This window comes from Crassostrea angulata, chromosome 4 (genome assembly GCF_025612915.1).
Source record: "Crassostrea angulata isolate pt1a10 chromosome 4, ASM2561291v2, whole genome shotgun sequence".
NCBI lineage: Eukaryota > Metazoa > Mollusca > Bivalvia > Ostreida > Ostreidae > Magallana > Magallana angulata.
In genome coordinates, this window is record NC_069114.1 from 32,208,280 (window position 1) to 32,228,122 (window position 19,843).

Below are 19,843 nucleotides of genomic sequence, written 5' to 3' on the forward strand. Positions count from 1 at the left end.
TATTGAAACTTCCCGGGGGAGGTGTCACCCCCGGCTTGGGGTAAAATGCTGACGATGGACCCTCCATAGTGTAGGGGGTGGAGCTTGGTGTGTCAGTCTTAATTCAGTCTTAATTAAGAGTCCGTTTGATCTGTCATTCCAATTTCATCATGCACCAAATAGCTAAAACATATGGGTTGTTAATTAGAAATTTAAAAAAAGGAGAGGGAGGTCCTAACATTTAATGAATTTAGCAACTTCAAATAAACTTTATCAGGATACATAACTTACTCTATGTTTGTGTAACAATTATTGTGAGTACAGTGAGACTGTGAACAGGAAGTTAACTCACCTCAACGTTGAGAGAGATTTATCCCCCCCCCCCCCCCCCCCAGTAACAAATGTTAATACATGTGTATATCAATAGTAAAAAAAAATGCTATGGATGTTGACAATTATTTACAGAAAATTTAAGAAAACCACCCGATGATCTTGTTCTCAAACAATATGATTATCGGAAATATCTGAGTCCGAATTCCAAGTCACAGTTCCAGTGTCAGCTTCGTTGCAAAATATGTATTTACAATGCGGACTGTTGTCGGAGACAATGTTCGGTGTTTGAAATTTCTCGCCATGTCATAGTGCATTTAGAAATTTCAGCACAATTATCTTCAGGACATAGGGACATTTAAAGGAAATGTAATATAAAATAAATTAATTATTTTTACAAGACTTACACTTTTGTAGAATAAAATTCATAAGCTGTTATAAATTTTAAAAATTTTGTCCATTTCAGCAATAATGCAACTGTAATATTTTTACTATATACACTTTGTGTAGAACTAATGAATAATATGTACTTTTAAAAAACCCAGCACCTAAATGAAAGTGCCACCATTCGTCATCGTCAATTAGGGGAGAGAAGTTTTATGCGCTTGTGTTTAAACCATTTTTGGATCAGAGCTGGTCAATATTTGTGTTGACTAAACATTTTGTTGACTTGGTCCCTGTATATTTATTTTATATGGTAGTATTTCTTTGTCGAGTTTGCACGGATCTAGCTTAAAAAATTTTGAAAGGGGGTAGAGACCGATGCAAGGGGGGGGGGGGGGGCTCCGGAACATAATTTTGGTATTTCTAGTATTTCTGCTTTAAAAATTAAGATTTCCCAGAGACGGTCAGAGCCCCCCCCCCCCCCCCCCCCCCCCCCCCCCCGATCTACTTGTAGATCAGCTTTTCACAAAAACATCAACTTAAAACTTATCCCGCCCTGCCCTAAGCTTGACGTACACAAATCGACCAGAATAGCCAAATATCCCCTGGTTGGTGTACTGGATTTTCAACCAGAAAAAGGCAGTGTACTAGTTTTGATCTGCGCATGCGTTGTCGTCTACTTTATTTGTTTACATTGCCAGATATACTTTGAACGACAGACAGAAGTAATGCATTCGATGAGAGGTAAGAAGCGTTGATTTGTTTTCCCATCGGAGACCTGACGTATTTCTTAAGTTACATGTACAATGTATTGTATACTAAATAAGATTTGATTTTTTAAACTGTCAATATAATGCATTGTACTCTATATTGTAGATCTATACACGTACATGTACATGTACATTGTCTGGTTTTCAGCTGACATATATTAAGCTAAATAACCATTAGATCTATGTGATTAAGAAAACGCACACGAGTTCAAATCTCCTCAAGGCACCAACAGTGTATGGTGTGTTATATAAATACTTTGTTATTGACAAAATTTATATTATTTATTTAGTAACAGCCCCCCCTCTCTCTCTCTCTCTCTCTCTCTCTCTCTCTCTCTCTCTCTCTCTCTCTCTCTCTCTCTCTCTAACTCTCTCTCTCTCTCTCTGAGAGACTAACCATCACGCATTTAGTTGTAGAAAACTTTTTATTATTTAACAATCAATGGCTCTCACGGGTTGCATATTTGCAGATATATATTCGAAAAAAAAGATAATGGAATATATATACACATCTAGTTGTGCTGAACCCATGAATGCCGGGTCAACAGAGCGGGGATTTTTTGTACTCGTTCATGCATAATTACGGGTTACAGTATAGTAAACTAAAGGGACTTCCCCCCCCCCCCCGCCGAAAAAAGGGGTATCGTCCAAAATATTTATTCAAAGAAAAAAATGGATGGCACTGAATTTAATTATAATTGATTTTAGTCTTTTGTTTGCATGTACATTGGATATAAAAAAAAAAAAAAGATGAAGAAGTGTCCTTCTTAAAAAGAAAAACAAAAATTAACTGAATATCGGAATGTCATGCAAACTGCAAGTTTATATGCACTAGTAACTTGTCCAAAAGTTTTATTACGAACAGTCAAGTCTTTTCCACTTACCAAGTAAATAAACACCAAATACACTAAATGTTTACATAGGCATTCGTCTGAGTCGTAAATTAAACGTTTTACATGTAGGCCTACCTAATGTACCATTCGATCCATAGTTTGGAGAGAAATATTTAAATGAACTGGACTTCTTGTAGAAAAGCAGTAGAGAAAACCAAAGAGAGAAATCATGTTGAAGTTGTCCATGAACACCCAGACCGTTTTAGCGGGAATATGCGTTGGTCTTTTGGTGTATTACGTCATCAAACGGATGCGGTATCGTCTGCCACCCGGGCCATGGTGTATCCCTCTTGTTGGTCATTATAAAAGTAAGTTTTTTATGTTAACTTAAAAAAACCCCTCAAAATATTAAAAGTAACGATGTTTTTGAATTTCAAGGTACATGTAACTGCATCATTGACAATATCATGGATATTGGAAGTGGAGATAGAGTTAATACTATTAACTTACAAAAACCCTTTTGTTTCAAGAAAAGTTTTCAGTATCATAATAAAAACTAATAAATTTATATATATATCAATATAATTAATATATGCTTATTAATGCTGACATATCACTGTATTTCGCTCTATAAGGTTTCAAAATTTTGAAGACTCTTTCAAATATCAAATTCAGTGATCGCATTCCATTTTGTAAAAATAGCATCAATAAAATCCACACCTCACAGCCTTATTAGCATAATCGGAACCTTTCTGGTTTTTATATTCACGAAAGAATGAAAAAACCCGAGAAAGTCAAAACTTCGTATATCTCGGGATTTTAACGAGACCAGTCTCATACTCGTGAAAATCGAGAGAGGAGTTTAAATGGAAAAAGTAAGTAAAAGTTTTTGTTTCTTATATTGGCAAGCTTTTAAATTATTTAAAGTTGCAGAAGAATTGTTTATTAATGTGAAGTCGAAGTTTGGGGTGATTAGCCTTATCTCGTTAAATTTTGTTCAGCATGAAACAGTCTGAACAGCAATCCTCGATTTTGTCAACAATCTAAAACGTGCTAAGGAGTAGTCATTCGTCGGTAAGAACATACTTACTTACGTTGTTAAACTACTCAAAAACTCTTTTAAAAGCCTACAATGCATTAAGTCTAGTACACATGTTACAAAAATGTCGATAATTAATGGTCGTTGATGAAATGTGACTTGAAAGACATGTTTTAGTATGAAATGTGTATGCAGGTGTATTATAGTCAGTTTTTACACATATTGTTATGTAGCATACGTTAAAAAATATAATTATGTTTTTCTTAGAATATTGAGTTTGTATCAATCATGCTTTCAGTCATTTCCATACAGAATTTCCTCGACACGTACAATGTACATACACTGTACATGTGGTTTTGATATCTGTATCTCATTCAAACTGTTAACTTTATGTCTTATTTATCTATTAACGATGAGAGTGTTTATGAATCAAGGGTCTGCATTTGTTATGTAAATATAACATTATACGATTGAGAGTATGAGAGAGAGATAGACTCAGAGAGAGAGAGAGAGAGTATTTACAGTGTATATGTACATGTAATTGTTATTGATTGTCTTGCTTCCATGATTGAACCATATATATATTTCAATAATGCCACATTGCACTAGAAATATTGCTGACAAAGATATTGAGAGAGAGAGAGAGAGAGAGAGAGAGAGAGAGAGAGAGAGAGAGAGAGAGAGAGAGAGAGAGAGAGTATGAAAAGCCATAACAAATTTTATAGTTATATGTCATTTCCCACTTAATGAGTTGTTATAGCTGTTATCATGGTAATGTTTTGACCATGTCTCAGATACTGCATGTGCCCATAAAAAAGTGTAATCTAGGACACACCCTTTTGTTTTGATAATGACAGCATTTAGCTTTGTAATGATAGCTAGTGTATCTTTTTTCTTCTAATCTACAGATTTACCTGCGGCTTCCAGATGATCTGAAGATCGGGAATATAGAAAATATTGTCAATTTGATATTGCTAATGACCCAGTCATGTCTGCTGAAGCCCAGAAGGTACTTCTTTGTCATGTAATAAACTTAAAATTACAACCTGTCTTCCATATGTAGATATATTTGGTTTAAGATGATTGAAAGCTAAGCAAGGTCATCTAAATAGCTACAATGTCTTGTGTAAAAAGGGAAAGGTTTATATGGGCATCTTGTTGCAAATCTGCTTGATTATCTGTATTTTAAGGGGTGGGAACCTCTGAAAGGAATACCAGGAGTTTGAAAATATTATAAACTTTAAGAGATGTGTTTTACACTCTCTGAGAAAATGGGATTTGCAGAAATCCCATGAATTTCTTATGCTGGAAATATGTTTTTCAGATTACCGTAGTTTTTGTTATTGACGCAATCATATTTTGGTGTACATAGAATGTTGATAGTTGAAACTCATACAGACAATCATATGTTACATAAGTGTTACATAAGTGTTTGTGACTTTGATCTTTGTTTAATATATTTAATATCTTTCTGTCCACTGGATATCTAAATATCTTTGAAGTTACACCATTGAAGTTACACATTCATTACATTTATCATGTGTGTGCAGAATTGATTGAGCCAGGTTTCCTGATGTTGTCTTATAAGTGATACATTGTACTGCTTTAAAAAGTATATATCACTTGTGACTTACTGGTGTATTAGTACATATTACATTTGTAAAATCATTTGACAAATTTAAAGTGTTTTGTAGTACTGAAATGTTTTTACGGCTTTTAAAATTACTGAAAGTACATGCACATGATGCAACTATCTTTTGACGCTCTATATATAACAAAAAGAAACTGTCAGCTGGGTTGAAAATTAGTGGCAAAATGATGTAATACATGTATGTACAATATTAGAAAAGATTACATTGTTAGTAATTGCACATTCCATAAATAACGTCATTGAATATATACATGTAAGTATTTGATGAGTGCATGCACAATGTTTGCAAAATTACATGTAATTCTCTTAACATTTTATGTTTATTCTATTTTAGTTTCCAGACCATGACATTAATGAATATTTCTTGAATGGAATGTATGAGGATTAGAATGGAACCTTATTCTGCCTTTTTACCAACTCACACCATCTTTTCAAGATTTATGGAGCCAACCACAGAAGAATTTGTTCTATACACATCATTCATAACATTCTTATTTATGTTGCATAACTTTAAATGTTACTGGATGAATTGTGTTCACATAATGAATACCAGCAAACTTTTTATTGAGTGCACTTAATTTGTATTTTTCCTACCCATCCATCTAACATATGTTTTTATATAACATATTCATATACATGTAACATTTTTGGAAACAGCTATTTTTTTTAAATTGGAATTTAGCCGTACTATTTTATACAAGTTTTTTTTATAGGGACTTGGACACGATTTTAGATCAAAATTTTGATTTCAATTTCTTTATGCATAAAATGATATACTTGCACATTTTGAATAATTGACCATAATTTGAATGTTAGAAGTCAAGTTATAAAAGAGATACAGGGGTAAGAATTTATTGTTATGTAAACAAAGCTCGAGTCTTATGTTTGTTTAAAAATAATATAAAGTATGAAAATAACACTTCTTTGAGAAAATGATTCATAGAAAAGAAGGTAAACTGATTCGATGTGATCATAAATAATATTATTAATAAAAAAAAGCAACATTTGAATGAAACTTACACCAATAAAACACATTCTTTTCATTGTTTAAATGGTATGGAGTTTTAATTACCTTTCATATGAAAAATGACATCTAAATCTTAAATTGCTGTACATTATATCCTATTCATCTAATGTATCACTTTATTTATGTTGAACTTCGTGTCTATTAGTATAATGATTTTTTTAGAATGATATATGCAATTTCATTAATTTATTTTTCATTTTAAGAAAATTCATTTTAAAAAAGATCTCTAGACTTGCAACCTGTGTATTTTTTTTTCAGTTTACATAACACAGTGTATTAATTGAATGTAGTTGTGTAGATTTATGTACATGTACCTACAAGCAATATACATTTAATATTCACCAGGTACATGTACCGCCTACTATATTTGATGAATAAATGTACTTCTTTCATGCCTTTTTCATGCCTTTTACTCATTGTTATATGTATTAATTTATTTATAATTAAAATACTTTGAAAACTTTTATCAATTTATTTATTTTAATAAGATTAAATGGGCATGGTCACGATTTTGGTCAAATTTTATTTTTCTGTTTTTACTATTTGCAATGCTTTAGGAATGCATTTCTAATTACCAAATAAAATTTGGGTGCCAGTCATTGAGTTTTAAGCAAGATACAGAACTCACAATTCTTCGCCATGTAAACAAGAATCGTGCCCTGTTTTTGTTTACCTAGGTTCAATATACCAGTAAAAAATCTTTTTAAAGCTGGTTTGTCTATCTTATTATTCATTTAAAGCATAAATAAACAGTCCCTAACGATTAATACCTTTATTTTGGGTCTAAAACTGGAATTTTTACTTCAACATTCAAAGTGTAAACAAACGCTTTGTTTACATAGCGAAGAATTGTAAGCTTTGTAACTCGCTTATAACTCATCAAATGACACTCAAATTTTGGTTGCCTATTAAAAATGTATTGTATGCCTATTACTGAAGCATTGTAAACATTAAAATCGAAAAAATAATTTTTGACCAAAATCGTGACCATGCCCCTTTAAGAAACGAATAGTTAATGCATGTTTTCAAGAGTTGTCTCTCTTGGGGACAATAATGAATGCTCCCCAGGGTTCATGACCCTGAATATTGAGTAGGCTGTGAGGTGTGAAATCTGTGTGAGAAATCAGAAATTCAAAATTTGATATAGTAAAATATGCTGGTGGGTGATATTACCTATTCGAATAAGTTACATATATATATCAGTAAATGACAATTCAAATAAATACCAAAAAAGGGCGCATCATAATTTAGATCTTCTCTTTCTTTAATTTTCTAGTTTATTCATCTCCCGAGATGCACAAGAAAATCGCAGCGCTGTCCAAGGACTACGGCCCTGTCGTCCGAGTTTCGTTTGGTGACTATCTTTTTATTTCATATTCTTCTGTATTCACAAATCGTTTCATTCTACTTAATGATTGTTTTGTAATAATTTGGACTTGTATTAGGCGTGTAGGCTATAACATTTAAATATTGTACTTGTTAATAGAATTGAAGTGGGACCCCCCCCCCCCCCCCCCCTTATCTATAAAAATAAAGAAAAAATTGATTAAATGAAAATGGAACTTTAAAAAAAGAGAATTTTTAATTAGACCTTTTGTAAATCGTCTTATGGAGAATTATTATAACTGTATACTGCCCATAAAAATGATGTGAGGAGACAAGATTTAGAAGTGCATGTACATTAACAAAGAATTTAAATAACTCCTCGTTGTTTGCTTTATTTGAAGGCCCCCAAACCTGGGTTGTGCTTAATGACATCAATACCGTGGTGGAAGCCATGGTCAAAAGGAAGGCTGATTTTGCCGGGAGGCCGCACTTTACATCAGGTAGGTAACTACTTTTCCATGAAATTTTATTGTTTTAAAAAATAACCAGATCAATTTTATTTTCTTTCTTCTGTAAACGTTTTCCCCTTTGTAAATTAAACATTGTACCGCTTGCTTGTTTTAAATTTTATGATCTTTCATCTGCGAAATGTTATTTAATGATATTCGTAATTAATTAGGCATCGTTTATGAGGAGTGGATGATTTCTATCCCTGGGTAATATTGGCTATGATATACGTGTCATTGCGTATGCGTATAAACTGATAGTGTCATGTACACTAATACTGAGATTAACACTACTTAAGGTGACTTGATGGTCAAGAAATTAACCATCAGGCCCCTGGGCCATAAAACTTAGACGAGCTCAGTTTTGATCTCAGTCTCACTTTTCCACAAGGAATATATCTATTAGTGGAAAAGTGAGACTGAGATAAAAACTGAGCTTGTCTAAGTTTTATGACCCCGGCGCCAGATCTACTTGTCTTTAAGTTCTAAGATATGATTTGTTTACCTACATGTACATGCATAAACAACTATCAGCTATAGAACAAGAGGCCCAGGGGCCACATCGCTCACCTGAGCAACAATTGCCTTAATTCTGATCAAATTAGCATTACAGTATCAAAATATCTTGACAACTGAGTACAGTAGATCTTGCTAAAAAAAATTGAAAATTTGCCAATTTTTATCAACCTCTTATTTTTTGGTAAATACCAAGCCCCTTTTGTTGTTGTACCTGTAAGAAGATTTGTCTCTATTCCTATATACCCCCCCCCCTCCCCCATTTCATGGCCCCATTTTTCTCTAGGGAATCATGGTTTCATCAGACTTAAATCTGCATAACCTTTGCTTTCACACTAAGTACTGAGTTTTGAACCGAACACTTTCCCAGAATTGTTTTAAAGATTTTCTCTTCATATTCCTATGTAAAAATTCAAACCGCCATCACGGTCCCGCCCTACCACTAGGGACTGTGATTTTGCAAACTTGAATTTACACTACCCGAGGATGCCTCTACACAAGTTTAAACCCTTTCTGGCCAAAAATTCTTTAAAAAGAAGATTTTTAAAGATTTTCTCTATATATTCCTAAGTAAAAATTCATCCCCCATTGTGGCCTCACCCTACCCCTGGACTATTATTTAAACAAACTTGAATCTATATGATCTGGGGATGCTTCCACTCAAATTTGGGCTTTCCTGGCCTAATAATTTTGAGAAGAAGACTTTTAAAGATTTTCTCTATCTATAAAAATTCATCCCCCATTGTGACCCCGCCCTACCCCCAGGGACCATGATTTGAACAAACTTGAATCTACACTTCCTAAGGATGGTTACATGCCAATTTGAGATTTCTTGGCCAAATATTTTTGAGAAGAAGATTTTTAAAAGATTTTCTCAATATATTCCTATGTAAAACTTGATCTCCCAATTGTGGCCCCACCCTACCCCCGGGGATCATGATTTGAACAAACTTGAATCTACACTACCTGAGGATGCTTTCATTTCAATTTGAACTTTTCTGGCCTAATAGTTTTTGAGAAGATTTTTAAAGATTTTCTCTATATATTCTTATGTAAAACATGATCCCCCTATTGTGGCCCCACCCTACCCCCGGGAACCATGATTTGAACAAACTTGAATCTACACTATCTGAGGATGCTTCCACTCAAATTTGAGCTTTCCTGGCCTAATAGTTTTTGAGAAGACTTTGGCTCAGGTGAGCTAAAAAAGGTTAAGTTTACAATGCAATAAGTTGTTAAAGTTGGTTTCTGGAAGAAGAGACTTTGAAAATTTTCTTAATAAATATTGAAATTTTTTTTAGTTTTTTAATCTTTAGTTTTTAAGATCTGTGTACAAACATAGAATTGTGAGCAAATCTCTGTATCTTGCTTATAATTCGAAGCTTAACACTCAAATATGGTTAGTAAATAGAAATTGTAAACAATTATATAAAACACATGAAACATGCACTATAACAAATAAAGAACACAATTTATTTTTTCGAAATGAATCATATATATACATGTACATGTATATACCTACATATTTCCGACAGCGATATCAAACTCTATTTAAACTGAATAAACTCGAGAAAATGCCGAGCATCTCAACAAAACCTATTGCATTAATATATCATTACGCAAAATATAATGCCGAATTACCGATAGAATGAATTGTATTTCAGTACTTTTTTGATACATCAGATTTTGCTTAATTTGCGCAGGTAAACAGTTAACTGTTTGATTTACCGAAGTCTCTGTTTGATTTGATACGTAAAAATCACGAAATACAGACGATAGTTCCCAGGTTACAAAGCATAAATAATGAAAACGAAACGAAAATCAGAACAAGCTAACACCAACGTCATGTGTGAAAACTGTCAACGCATTGAAATATTTAGCCTCAATTTACTTCACAAAATCGGCACAAATACATTTTGCATGTTTCAAAACTCTCCCTTCATTCGCGAACTGTTGCACAACAAGCAAATTCATCATAGTCAGATCGACCCTTTTTCGTATAATGTCATGGCTGCTTTAAACAAAGAACCTCGTTTTAGATGTATGGAATACGAGTCTTGGTAAAATGGGTACGCAAACCTGGGCCGTGGCAAAATAAAAGCCGGGGCAGATCGGCAATCGTCAATTCCAAATACGCATTATTTTGCAGCAATATTTACAGCAAATACAAATATACTGGTCCATCAAATATCCTGAAATTTTAATGAGATTGGCAGATTAATAACTGCCAATCTTTTGTTTTGCCCAGGCCAAGTCTTGTCTACCCATTTTACCGAATGCCGAATCCGAAGCTATTAAACTGATTGAAACACGCCTTTCCTTTATTATTATTTTCGTAATAACTCAGATTTGAAACATAATTAGACCTTAATTTTTGCAATTTATATTTTCCTTCCCATAAGGATAATTTATGCTAAACAACGTTGAATTGGAATCAGTAGTTCTTGAGAAGAAGATTTTTTAAAATGCACCCCCCTTTTTTTACAGTTTCAAGGTTTTCTCCGCTTTGAACACAGATCTGACTTTTATTTTTGCAATTTATATTCGCCCTCCCATAAGGATGCTTTGTGCCAAATTTGGTTGAAATTGGATAAGCGGTTTTAGAGAAGAAGTTCAAAATGTAAAAAGTTTACAGACGGACAGACAGACGGACAGACGGACGGACGGACAGACGGACGGACGGACGGACGACGGACAAAAAGTGATCAGAATAGCTCACTTGAGCTTTCAGCTCAGGTGAGCTAAAAAACCCAATAAATTTTGACTTTGAAATTTGGATATTTTATAGAGCTCTTTTTCTAAAGGAGATCAATACCGTATAGAAATGGCCACGACCATCGAGCCCTCGTAAAATAAAAAATAGCATAAATAATAAATTAATATAATTGTCAAAGTGATTTTTAAATAAAAGTGCTTATATGCTTAAGTTTTCCAAAGTGCTTTATTGACAAGTGATCAGAGTGTGCAAAATTGTTCAATTCTTTTATCATAATTATAAAATAATTAAAAGCATTTTCAATGTTCATTATTTCAGGTGATGTGTTCACAGAAGGAGGAAAGGATATAGCCTTCAGCAATTATTCAGCTTCCTGGAAATTCCATAGGAAAATAGCCGGAAAGGCTCTCAGGTTTTTTGTGATTTATTATTATATCAATGACATACTAGATATTTGTGTTGATTTAAAAAATATCAAAACCAAATTTTCATGTATAATTAAAAAAGACTACAAATGTTTAATATATGATTTTATAGGCATTATCTACAAGGAGATTTACTGGAAAACATGATTCAAGAGAACATGAATAAATTTTTGAACAAGATGGCCGAGGAAAAAGAGCCATTTATGTTTAAAGAATACGTCGATCTGATGGTTTTTCATCAACTATACACAATATGCTTTGGAGAAAAGTAAGTATTGAATCATGCACAGCTTAACCATTTTATGTTTTTTACCCTATCCTGTGTCATTGTTTACTGTCTGGTCCGGTAGAGAGGGAATTTTTTTTTTAATTTGCGCGAAAATCAAATCAAAACGAACCAGATTTATGTAAATGATTAGATTTGAATGAAAAATGTTGCGTTCAAATTGTTAAAAGAAAATACTTTTTCAAATGTCGGCCGTCGAAGAGGAAAAACAAAAATGATTTAATCAGAAGAATTTTTCTTAATTACTTCGAAAGAAGTTTTTGGTGGAAGGCCATTTAATTCATTGCCAAACTGTTTAATAGTAAAAAATAATCACCAGTTTGGAAAAATTATACCCGGTAATGTGATTTATGGGTTTAAAAGATTAAAATGCTTATTTATCAACTTCAGGCGTCCCACAGATGACCCGGAAGTGAAAAAACTGCTTAAGATAGACAATGATTTGATTGACAAGCTAGGCACCGGGGTTTTTGAGGATATAATCCCCTATTTTAAAGACATCTATCCAACGAAAAAATGGCAGATGTTTCTCTCCATGGTGGACGAAATGCTCACAGTTCTTAGAAGAAAATTTAGAGAGCATGTTGAAACCTTCCAGCCAGGTTATAATCTATATACAGTCAACCCCCTCCCAACCCCCGAAAAAAACCCCCGAAAATTAATAGCCTTTATGTACAGTGAATACCAAAAATGATTGGATAACAACCTTATCTCACAGATCTATTACCTTTACAATACATCTTCGCTAGCCAAGGGTTTTCGGTCCACTCCGATTTATTGGGAGCGGAGTTGACCAAAAACCTCGGCTAGCGAAGATGACTACTATAATGAAATGTATATTGTTTTGTATTGAACAAAGACAAAATTGACATGCATTTTACACAGATTATTTTTTTTGTGGAAAAGATCTTAATTGAGATGTAATTATGGTTTATAACAGGGGTCAACAGGGACTTCATTGACAGCATGTTAATCGCTAAACAGGAAGCGAAGGATGAGGGCGATGAGGCGGCCCTGGAGGTCATGGATGATACGCACCTCGTTCAGACAATATCTGATATCTTCTTTGGTTTGTTGTTTAATATATAAATGAGTAAAATGCTTTCTTAGGTGGTAAATGCGGACATGAAGTAACAATATAAGCATAACAAAGATACTAAACCTGCAGACCCATTTCATTCAACGCGTCTGCGGATTGCGTAAACATTGAATTTTCACAACATTCATATAGCTAAAGAAAACGTTTTACAATCTATATCTTAATATTTTAAATATCTCCTCTCCCTAGTCCTCTCTCAGTAAATAGGTTTCGAGAAAATTCAGCGGAAGATTGTTTTTTAAGGACGAACCCGATTATTAAAAAAAGAGGCGTTTTAAATTAATTTCTTTATTTTCTGTCGATCAAAATCCTTGACATCCCGTGACTTCTACTTTTTTGACAGTACGTCACAACATGGTGATTTTAACGCAGTGTGAAACAGTTTGTAATTTGGTTCTTATCTGTGTTGCGCAGTGGGTATAGCTTCGGTCTACCAACCCGCAGGCCCCGAGTTCGAATACTTCAGGAACTTTTATTTTCATGGAGAGCGGTAAAATTTAAAAAAAGTTGACCCCCCCCCCAAGTGTAAAATTTGGGGGGGGGGGGTATTTTCAAGTCCAAAACATGCAAAAACTCGATATCTTAAAAAAATGTAGAAGAATAAGCTTTTATGCACAACTTTTCCCAGGTGTGTGGAGGACCCTTCATAAAACTATAATGTTTCATTATAAAGTAACACAGAAAGTTTCAAACCGACTTACCAAAACCACAACGAAAAAGCCTGGCTGATATCCAACATTCTAGAAAAAACCGTTATATTATATAAATAGTGCCTGTTTGGGAGGGTAACAGTTGAAATTGACACCCCGAGAAAACCATTGTCAACCGACGCGAAGCGGAGGTTGACAATGGTTTTCTCGGGGTGTCAATTTCAACTGTTATCCTCCCAAACAGGCACTATTTATTTTGTTATACTGAATGTCTTAATTTTAAGAAAATTGTACTGCTTTTATATAGGAATAACGTGAATTCTACAGCGAACCGTACGCGCATAATTTTCGCGCATGTAACATTTTTTAATGTTACAATATATACCTTGTTATACTTTCATGTTAAATACTGAAATCTGATTGGTTAAGACGCAGTTAATAATATTTTCTATTACCCTCAGCGTTAGTAACGCACTTAGCAACGGGTAACATTAAAAAATGTTACATGCGCGAAAATTATGCGCGTACGGTTCGCTGTAGAATTCACGTTATTCCTATATAAAAGCAGTACAATTTTCTTAAAAATTAAGACATTCAGTATAACAAAATAAATAGTGCCTGTTTGGGAGGATAACAGTTGAAATTGACACCCCTGGAAAACCATTGTCAAACTCCGCTTCGCGTCGGTTGACAATGGTTTTCTCGGGGTGTCAATTTCAACTGTTACCCTCCCAAACAGGCACTATTTATATAATATTCCCTTATAATATTATAAATGTACTTGTACTTGTAAGTATAATTCATGTACATTGTACATCTTATCAATACGGTTGGATGTGATTACTTGACCAGCGGCATGTCATTCAAACTTAGCTTCATATATTTTATTTCTTTCCCTTCCATTAGAAGATTTTCCTATGGCATACTTTATTTTATTTTGAAGCATAATAATCTGACATATTGAGTTATTGACACTGTATTCGTTTTTCTTCTATAGCGGGGGTAGACACTACTCGTTTCACAATGGACTGGTTCGTTTATTTCATGACACGATTTCCGGAATTCCAAGCAAAATGTCAAGAGGAAATTGACGGAGTTGTTGGTAAATAATTCCTTAACATCAAGCAGTGTTTGCAATGAAAACCATGAAAAATTTTCGCTGGTTGCATGTAGAAATAGGTAAATTATGAAGAGACGCCAATTTCTTGGATCTTTTGGAAGCAAAGAGAAAATTTTAAAATTTGTTAATTGTGATATAAAGTAGAAACATTTTGGACAGCGTTTTCTTGAGAAAAAATTCTAATCAAAGTCAATTTTAACACTATTTAGATATATTTTGTGGGACAAAATTTTGACAGAATTTGCTCTTTTATCGTGACATTACATGTGAATTTATATACGTGAAAAAAATTCTGTAACACATAAAAAGTATTATGAAGCTTTGTAAACTTTTGTAGGATCAGAACAACCTTCAATGAAGGACAGAAGCAAATTGGATTACACCGAGGCCTGTCTGTTTGAATCGATGCGACTTTCGAATGTTGTAGGCATAGGGCTCCCACACATGACAATTTGTGATTCACAAGTTGGTGAGTTGAAAAATTGGACCAGTAATTGTTCTTTAGATTAATCTAAAAGTCATTTTTTGAAACTTTCACTTCAGAAAGCTTATAACTTTCCAGATAAAAAAAAAACAAAATCAATTATGCTTCTTGCATTAGAACGTTTGATGATAATTATAAAATAAGAAAAGCGATTCTTTTAAAGAAAAGAAATAAAGAAGATCTTTTCTCTTTTACCGTTTGCTCGTTTTGAAATTGTTAAATTAAACTATAACTTAGCTTTTGCATGAAATAAACCAATTACCACCGATGCCTTGATACAGGTGGATACGATGTCCCAAAAGGTACCACTGTAATCATCAACCACTGGGCGCTTCACCATGACCCTAAATATTGGAAGGACCCAGAAGAATTTGACCCACTACGCTATCTCGATGAAAACGGTAAAATGAAACCCGCAAAACCAGAGAGTTGGCTTCCGTTCTCAGCCGGACGTAGAGTTTGCTTGGGAGAAAGTTTGGCCAAACCAGAAATCCTACTGATGTGTGCCAATCTTCTACAGCGATTTGAAATAAGTCTCCCAGAGGGCGTGAAGCCGAATTTAGAGCACCGACTTCCGGGCTTTGGCGTAGAGCTTCCGTCCGATTACAAAATCGTGGTGAAAGAGAGAAATAGAGATTAAAGAATAATGGCGCTTGCGATCTTTTTTGTATTACAGACACCACTAACACAACTGACTATTTAATATTAATACAATGTACTACACTTGCACTTTTAAAACCCACATGACTTACATCACCTGTGTAGGGAATTATAATCCTTGTTTAAACTACGAGGCAATTATAGTTGTGTCATGTTGTAATAGAAAAGTATTTAGATTATTTACGAAATATGCATCAGTAGTATTATCTTATTTGTTAAATCTAAATGTTTATACGGTATCATTTTGTGAAACCAAATATGCAATTGTTTGTGAACAATTATGTGTTAAATGCATTCAGTAACAATGCATCTCAGAATTTCTGAAAGATACTTTTCAAATTCTCTATTTGTCTTATTTAATATAATGAGCTTGTTTTTTTTTTAAAGTATAAATTGTAAAAAAAAAATGTTTTCTATTGTTATTTTTCTCGCTTTTTGACACATTGGAGTTAGAATTAAACGAAATGGTAATTATTTTTCTTGTAAATCAAATGTAAAATAATTGATACCGAACACAACAACTCTACAATTTACAAAAAAAGATTTAGAGACTGTCTAGAGAAAAACCAAGCGATATTGATGGTTTTACCCTATCACTAAAATATCTTACCAATATTATATCTGATGAACATGTACATGTATTCCTGCTATCTGAGGATTTCAACATGCCTATATATATATTATTTAAAATCTGTACCCAGATGTCTATGTATCCAGTCTGGTCTGCTGTTTCCAGTTATATGTCTAAATTGAGTAAAGTCGTTGTCTCGGAGCATGCGGTTTGATCTGGAAGTTGTAAAGTGGTAAAACACAGCTGAGTTAACAGTCTTTTTCCATTCAAGTTTATTTAGAAACAATCCATTTTGTAGATACGAGTTCAGATGTTCTAACAGATTATATTTATCCAGAAGGTGAATTACGTCGGGAATAAAGCCGTAGTGTTTGCAGTTTGGAGAGTCGAGGTATGAAAAAAGGCGATGAAGAAAGATCTTTTTCGTGAGGCATTTTGTGTCCATTAAACAGAGACGGCCAAAGAACTGTAATTTACGTTTGTCGATTTCGGAGGCTATTGGTAAAAGTCCAAAAATTGATTCACACATATCTGATCTTGTATGTTTTGGAAGATTCATGGCGTGTTTACAAATGAAGTGCTGAAATACATCCAATGCGCGGTTGTCCTTCTGCTTAAGGTCACACCATAGCTCACTACCGTACAGAACACTAGGAAGAACAATCCGTTTATAAAGCTTGGAAAGAGTTGCGGGATTGAGGTGTTCGCTCATTTTGAGGGCAAAATACGTTTGTTGACCTTTTCTGCATGCTTTCGCTGTTCTTTCTGTTGGGTCAAGCTTAGCATCTAGAAGAATACCAAGATTGTTATATGATTTTGAAATTTTAATGGTGTCATCGCCAAGTTTCCAGGAAAGAGAACTGTTGTTGATGTCTGTTGGAGAGAAATGTAGAACATTAGATTTGCTTGCGTTAAATTTGAATCGCCATCGAGTAGAGAAGTCGTAAGCTGTGTTGAGAAGGGTTTGAAGACCTCGTGGTGATAAGGCTATACAAGAAATATCATCTGCAAGTGCTGGATTTGAAGATCTAATGCTGTGAATTCCAGTATTTGGGTTTTGGTTTTGTAGTTCTTGTAGGAGATCGTTTATAAAGACTAAGTAGAGGAATGTTGAAAGGACTCCCCCTTGCCTCACTCCTTGGGAGATAGGGAACCAGTTGAAGTTTTTCTGATTCACGGCAACAGAGCAAAATGTGTCTGTATGACAATCGTCGATAAGGGTCCAAAGCGATCCTTTCACACCGAGTTGGTGTAATTTACACATGAGACCATGTCTCCACACAGTATCGAAGGCCTTCTGTGTGTCAAGAAATGCAACATATACTGGGTTACCTTGTTCTAGGTTATGAAAGACGGTTTCTTGTAAGTTGAATGAAGCTGTTATGCATCCAAGTTTTAGCTGTAATCCTTGCTGCTGTGGATTTGGAAAGGAAACGGAAGGGAGAACATGATCACGAATCCTAAGCGTAAGAATTTTTTCAAAAAGTTTCATTAAACAAGGAAGAAGAGCTATCGGTCTATAGCTGTCAGGTGAGCTCTTTGTTTTGTTGTTACCTTTGTAAATAGGAATAATGAGATCTGTTTTCCAGATAGATGGGATTCTGCCAATGTTGATAACTGCATTAAAGAGGTGCGAGATGCAGGTGAAGAGTTGAGGTCCTCCAAATATGAGATGTTCGTTCTGGATACAGTCGAGCCCAGGTGCTTTTCTGCGTTTAAGTTCTTTGATAGCCTTGGATATTTCGATAGCGGTAACTTCACCCCCCGGTAATTTCGATAGTGCTTGAAGTCGTGAGTTTTCCTAAATAACCAGATATGAGTTTTCTGTGAATTTGTAAAATTTTGAATCAAAATTTTTGCTTTTTGATGGGTTATAAATTTGTTCAAAATACTCAGCAAAACAGCTTGCAATTTCATCCGGGTTATCAACGAGTCTGCCATCAATTTCGATTTCCGGATAGAATCGTGTGTTCCTGGGTCGCTGGCGTTTAACAAGCTTCCAAAAAAAGCCGCACATCACACTCGGAAGCTTGATCAATATCGTGGAATACCGATGTCATGTATCTGTCGTGTTCAGCATTAAGTTCATTCCGGAACTTGCGTTTAGCCTTTTTGTAGTTCTTGTAGGAGTCGTGTACCATGCCTCTGGGACGACCCTCAATTAACCAGATATTTCGCATTTGGCGCTCTCGGTCGTGAAGGAGTTTGACTTCAGGTGTCCACTCGGGTCTTAAGTGAGGTTTAAATTTTGCTACAGGAATAAAAAGGGATACAGCAGTGTATAAAATATGGTACAATATTTTGCAGAAATTGTCAAGATCTACAACAGAACTCAACCTTTGTTCAAGTAAAACGTCTGACGCATTGTTAATATACAGTTCATAATGTTGCAGTTGGTTTACATCTGCCTTATGCCAGGCAGGTAAAGAGCTGCCTTTTTTACAATAATAATTGTATTTTACATGTAAATCAATAGACATTAAAACTGGAAGATGGTCAGATGTAGAGCTGAATGTGCCTTCTTCCAGAATACGGTATTTATTTACGTTGTTGAAAAATGACCTATTGCACAGGATAAAATCTAACGTTGTCTTAGTTTGCAAAAAAGTATAACTAGACCCCAAAAATAGGAAAAGCATTCGAAGGAATACATATGTTATTGCGATAGGTAAAGTCTTTGAGAGCTTTGGCTTTGTATTGGTTTACATTAGGTAATTCTTTGTCATATAAACTGGCATTGAGATCCCCCCGATTATTACATCCCCAAGAGTGCAAAGGTGATTAAACAATGCATCTAGTAGATTTAACTCTGTTTGATATGTTTGAATGTTGCTGTCTGATGGAAGATATGCGCCTAAAACATACAACGAACGTTGGTGTTTGCGTTTAACTTCAATTCCTATAATACGAGAAGAAGTTATATCAGGTATTTCTGACACTGTGTGTAGCAGATCCTTCCTATACATAATCCCTACCCCTCCCTTTCCCACAAAGGGAGAATAAGGTTTATCTGTATTGTTACAGCTGTGTTCTAAATCTATATGTGCGAAGCTTGAGTATTTTGTGTTGATAGTGTCTAGGTAATTTACGCTTGTTGGTTTGAGTTTATGTTCACAAATTATTGCTATGTCACAATTGACAGTGTCTAAAACATTTGATAAGCTGAGAGATGATGACATTATACCACGCACATTCCATGCTAAAATATTGAAACACGAAGACATAGTAACAAACAGGCAAGCAAATAAGGTCACTAGCAAAAACAAGCTAAACATAGGATTAGTCAGCATTGTGATTGTCAAGTTCGTCATGGTCGTTGTTTTCCGAGGACCCGTCGTCCTCCGGTTGATTAAGAAATATATTTTCTCGTATGGTGACATATGTTATGCATTCATACTATGTCACTACTTATGTGTAATAATTGTTGACTCAAAACTGTAAATTCAAATCGGTATATGATATGCAAATTTA

The 19,843-nt window shown here is 34.4% G+C and overlaps 1 protein-coding gene and 1 long non-coding RNA gene across 2 annotated transcripts; both read left to right on the forward strand.

Annotated features, from left to right (window-relative positions):
- Positions 1-2,493: 2,493 nt before the first annotated feature.
- Positions 2,494-16,494, forward strand: LOC128180503 (steroid 17-alpha-hydroxylase/17,20 lyase-like). Its single transcript, XM_052848624.1, has 10 exons — positions 2,494-2,664; positions 7,290-7,367; positions 7,741-7,839; positions 11,396-11,489; positions 11,615-11,770; positions 12,179-12,390; positions 12,729-12,857; positions 14,535-14,639; positions 14,995-15,126; positions 15,423-16,494. Exons 1-10 carry the CDS (start codon positions 2,526-2,528, stop codon positions 15,779-15,781), a joined length of 1,503 nt encoding a protein of 500 aa, XP_052704584.1. The 5' UTR covers positions 2,494-2,525; the 3' UTR covers positions 15,782-16,494.
- Positions 2,790-6,477, forward strand: LOC128180504 (uncharacterized). The gene is made up of 3 exons (XR_008243234.1): positions 2,790-3,370; positions 4,244-4,344; positions 5,321-6,477. It is a non-coding gene; the product is annotated as an uncharacterized LOC128180504 (long non-coding RNA).
- Positions 16,495-19,843: the final 3,349 nt, after the last annotated feature.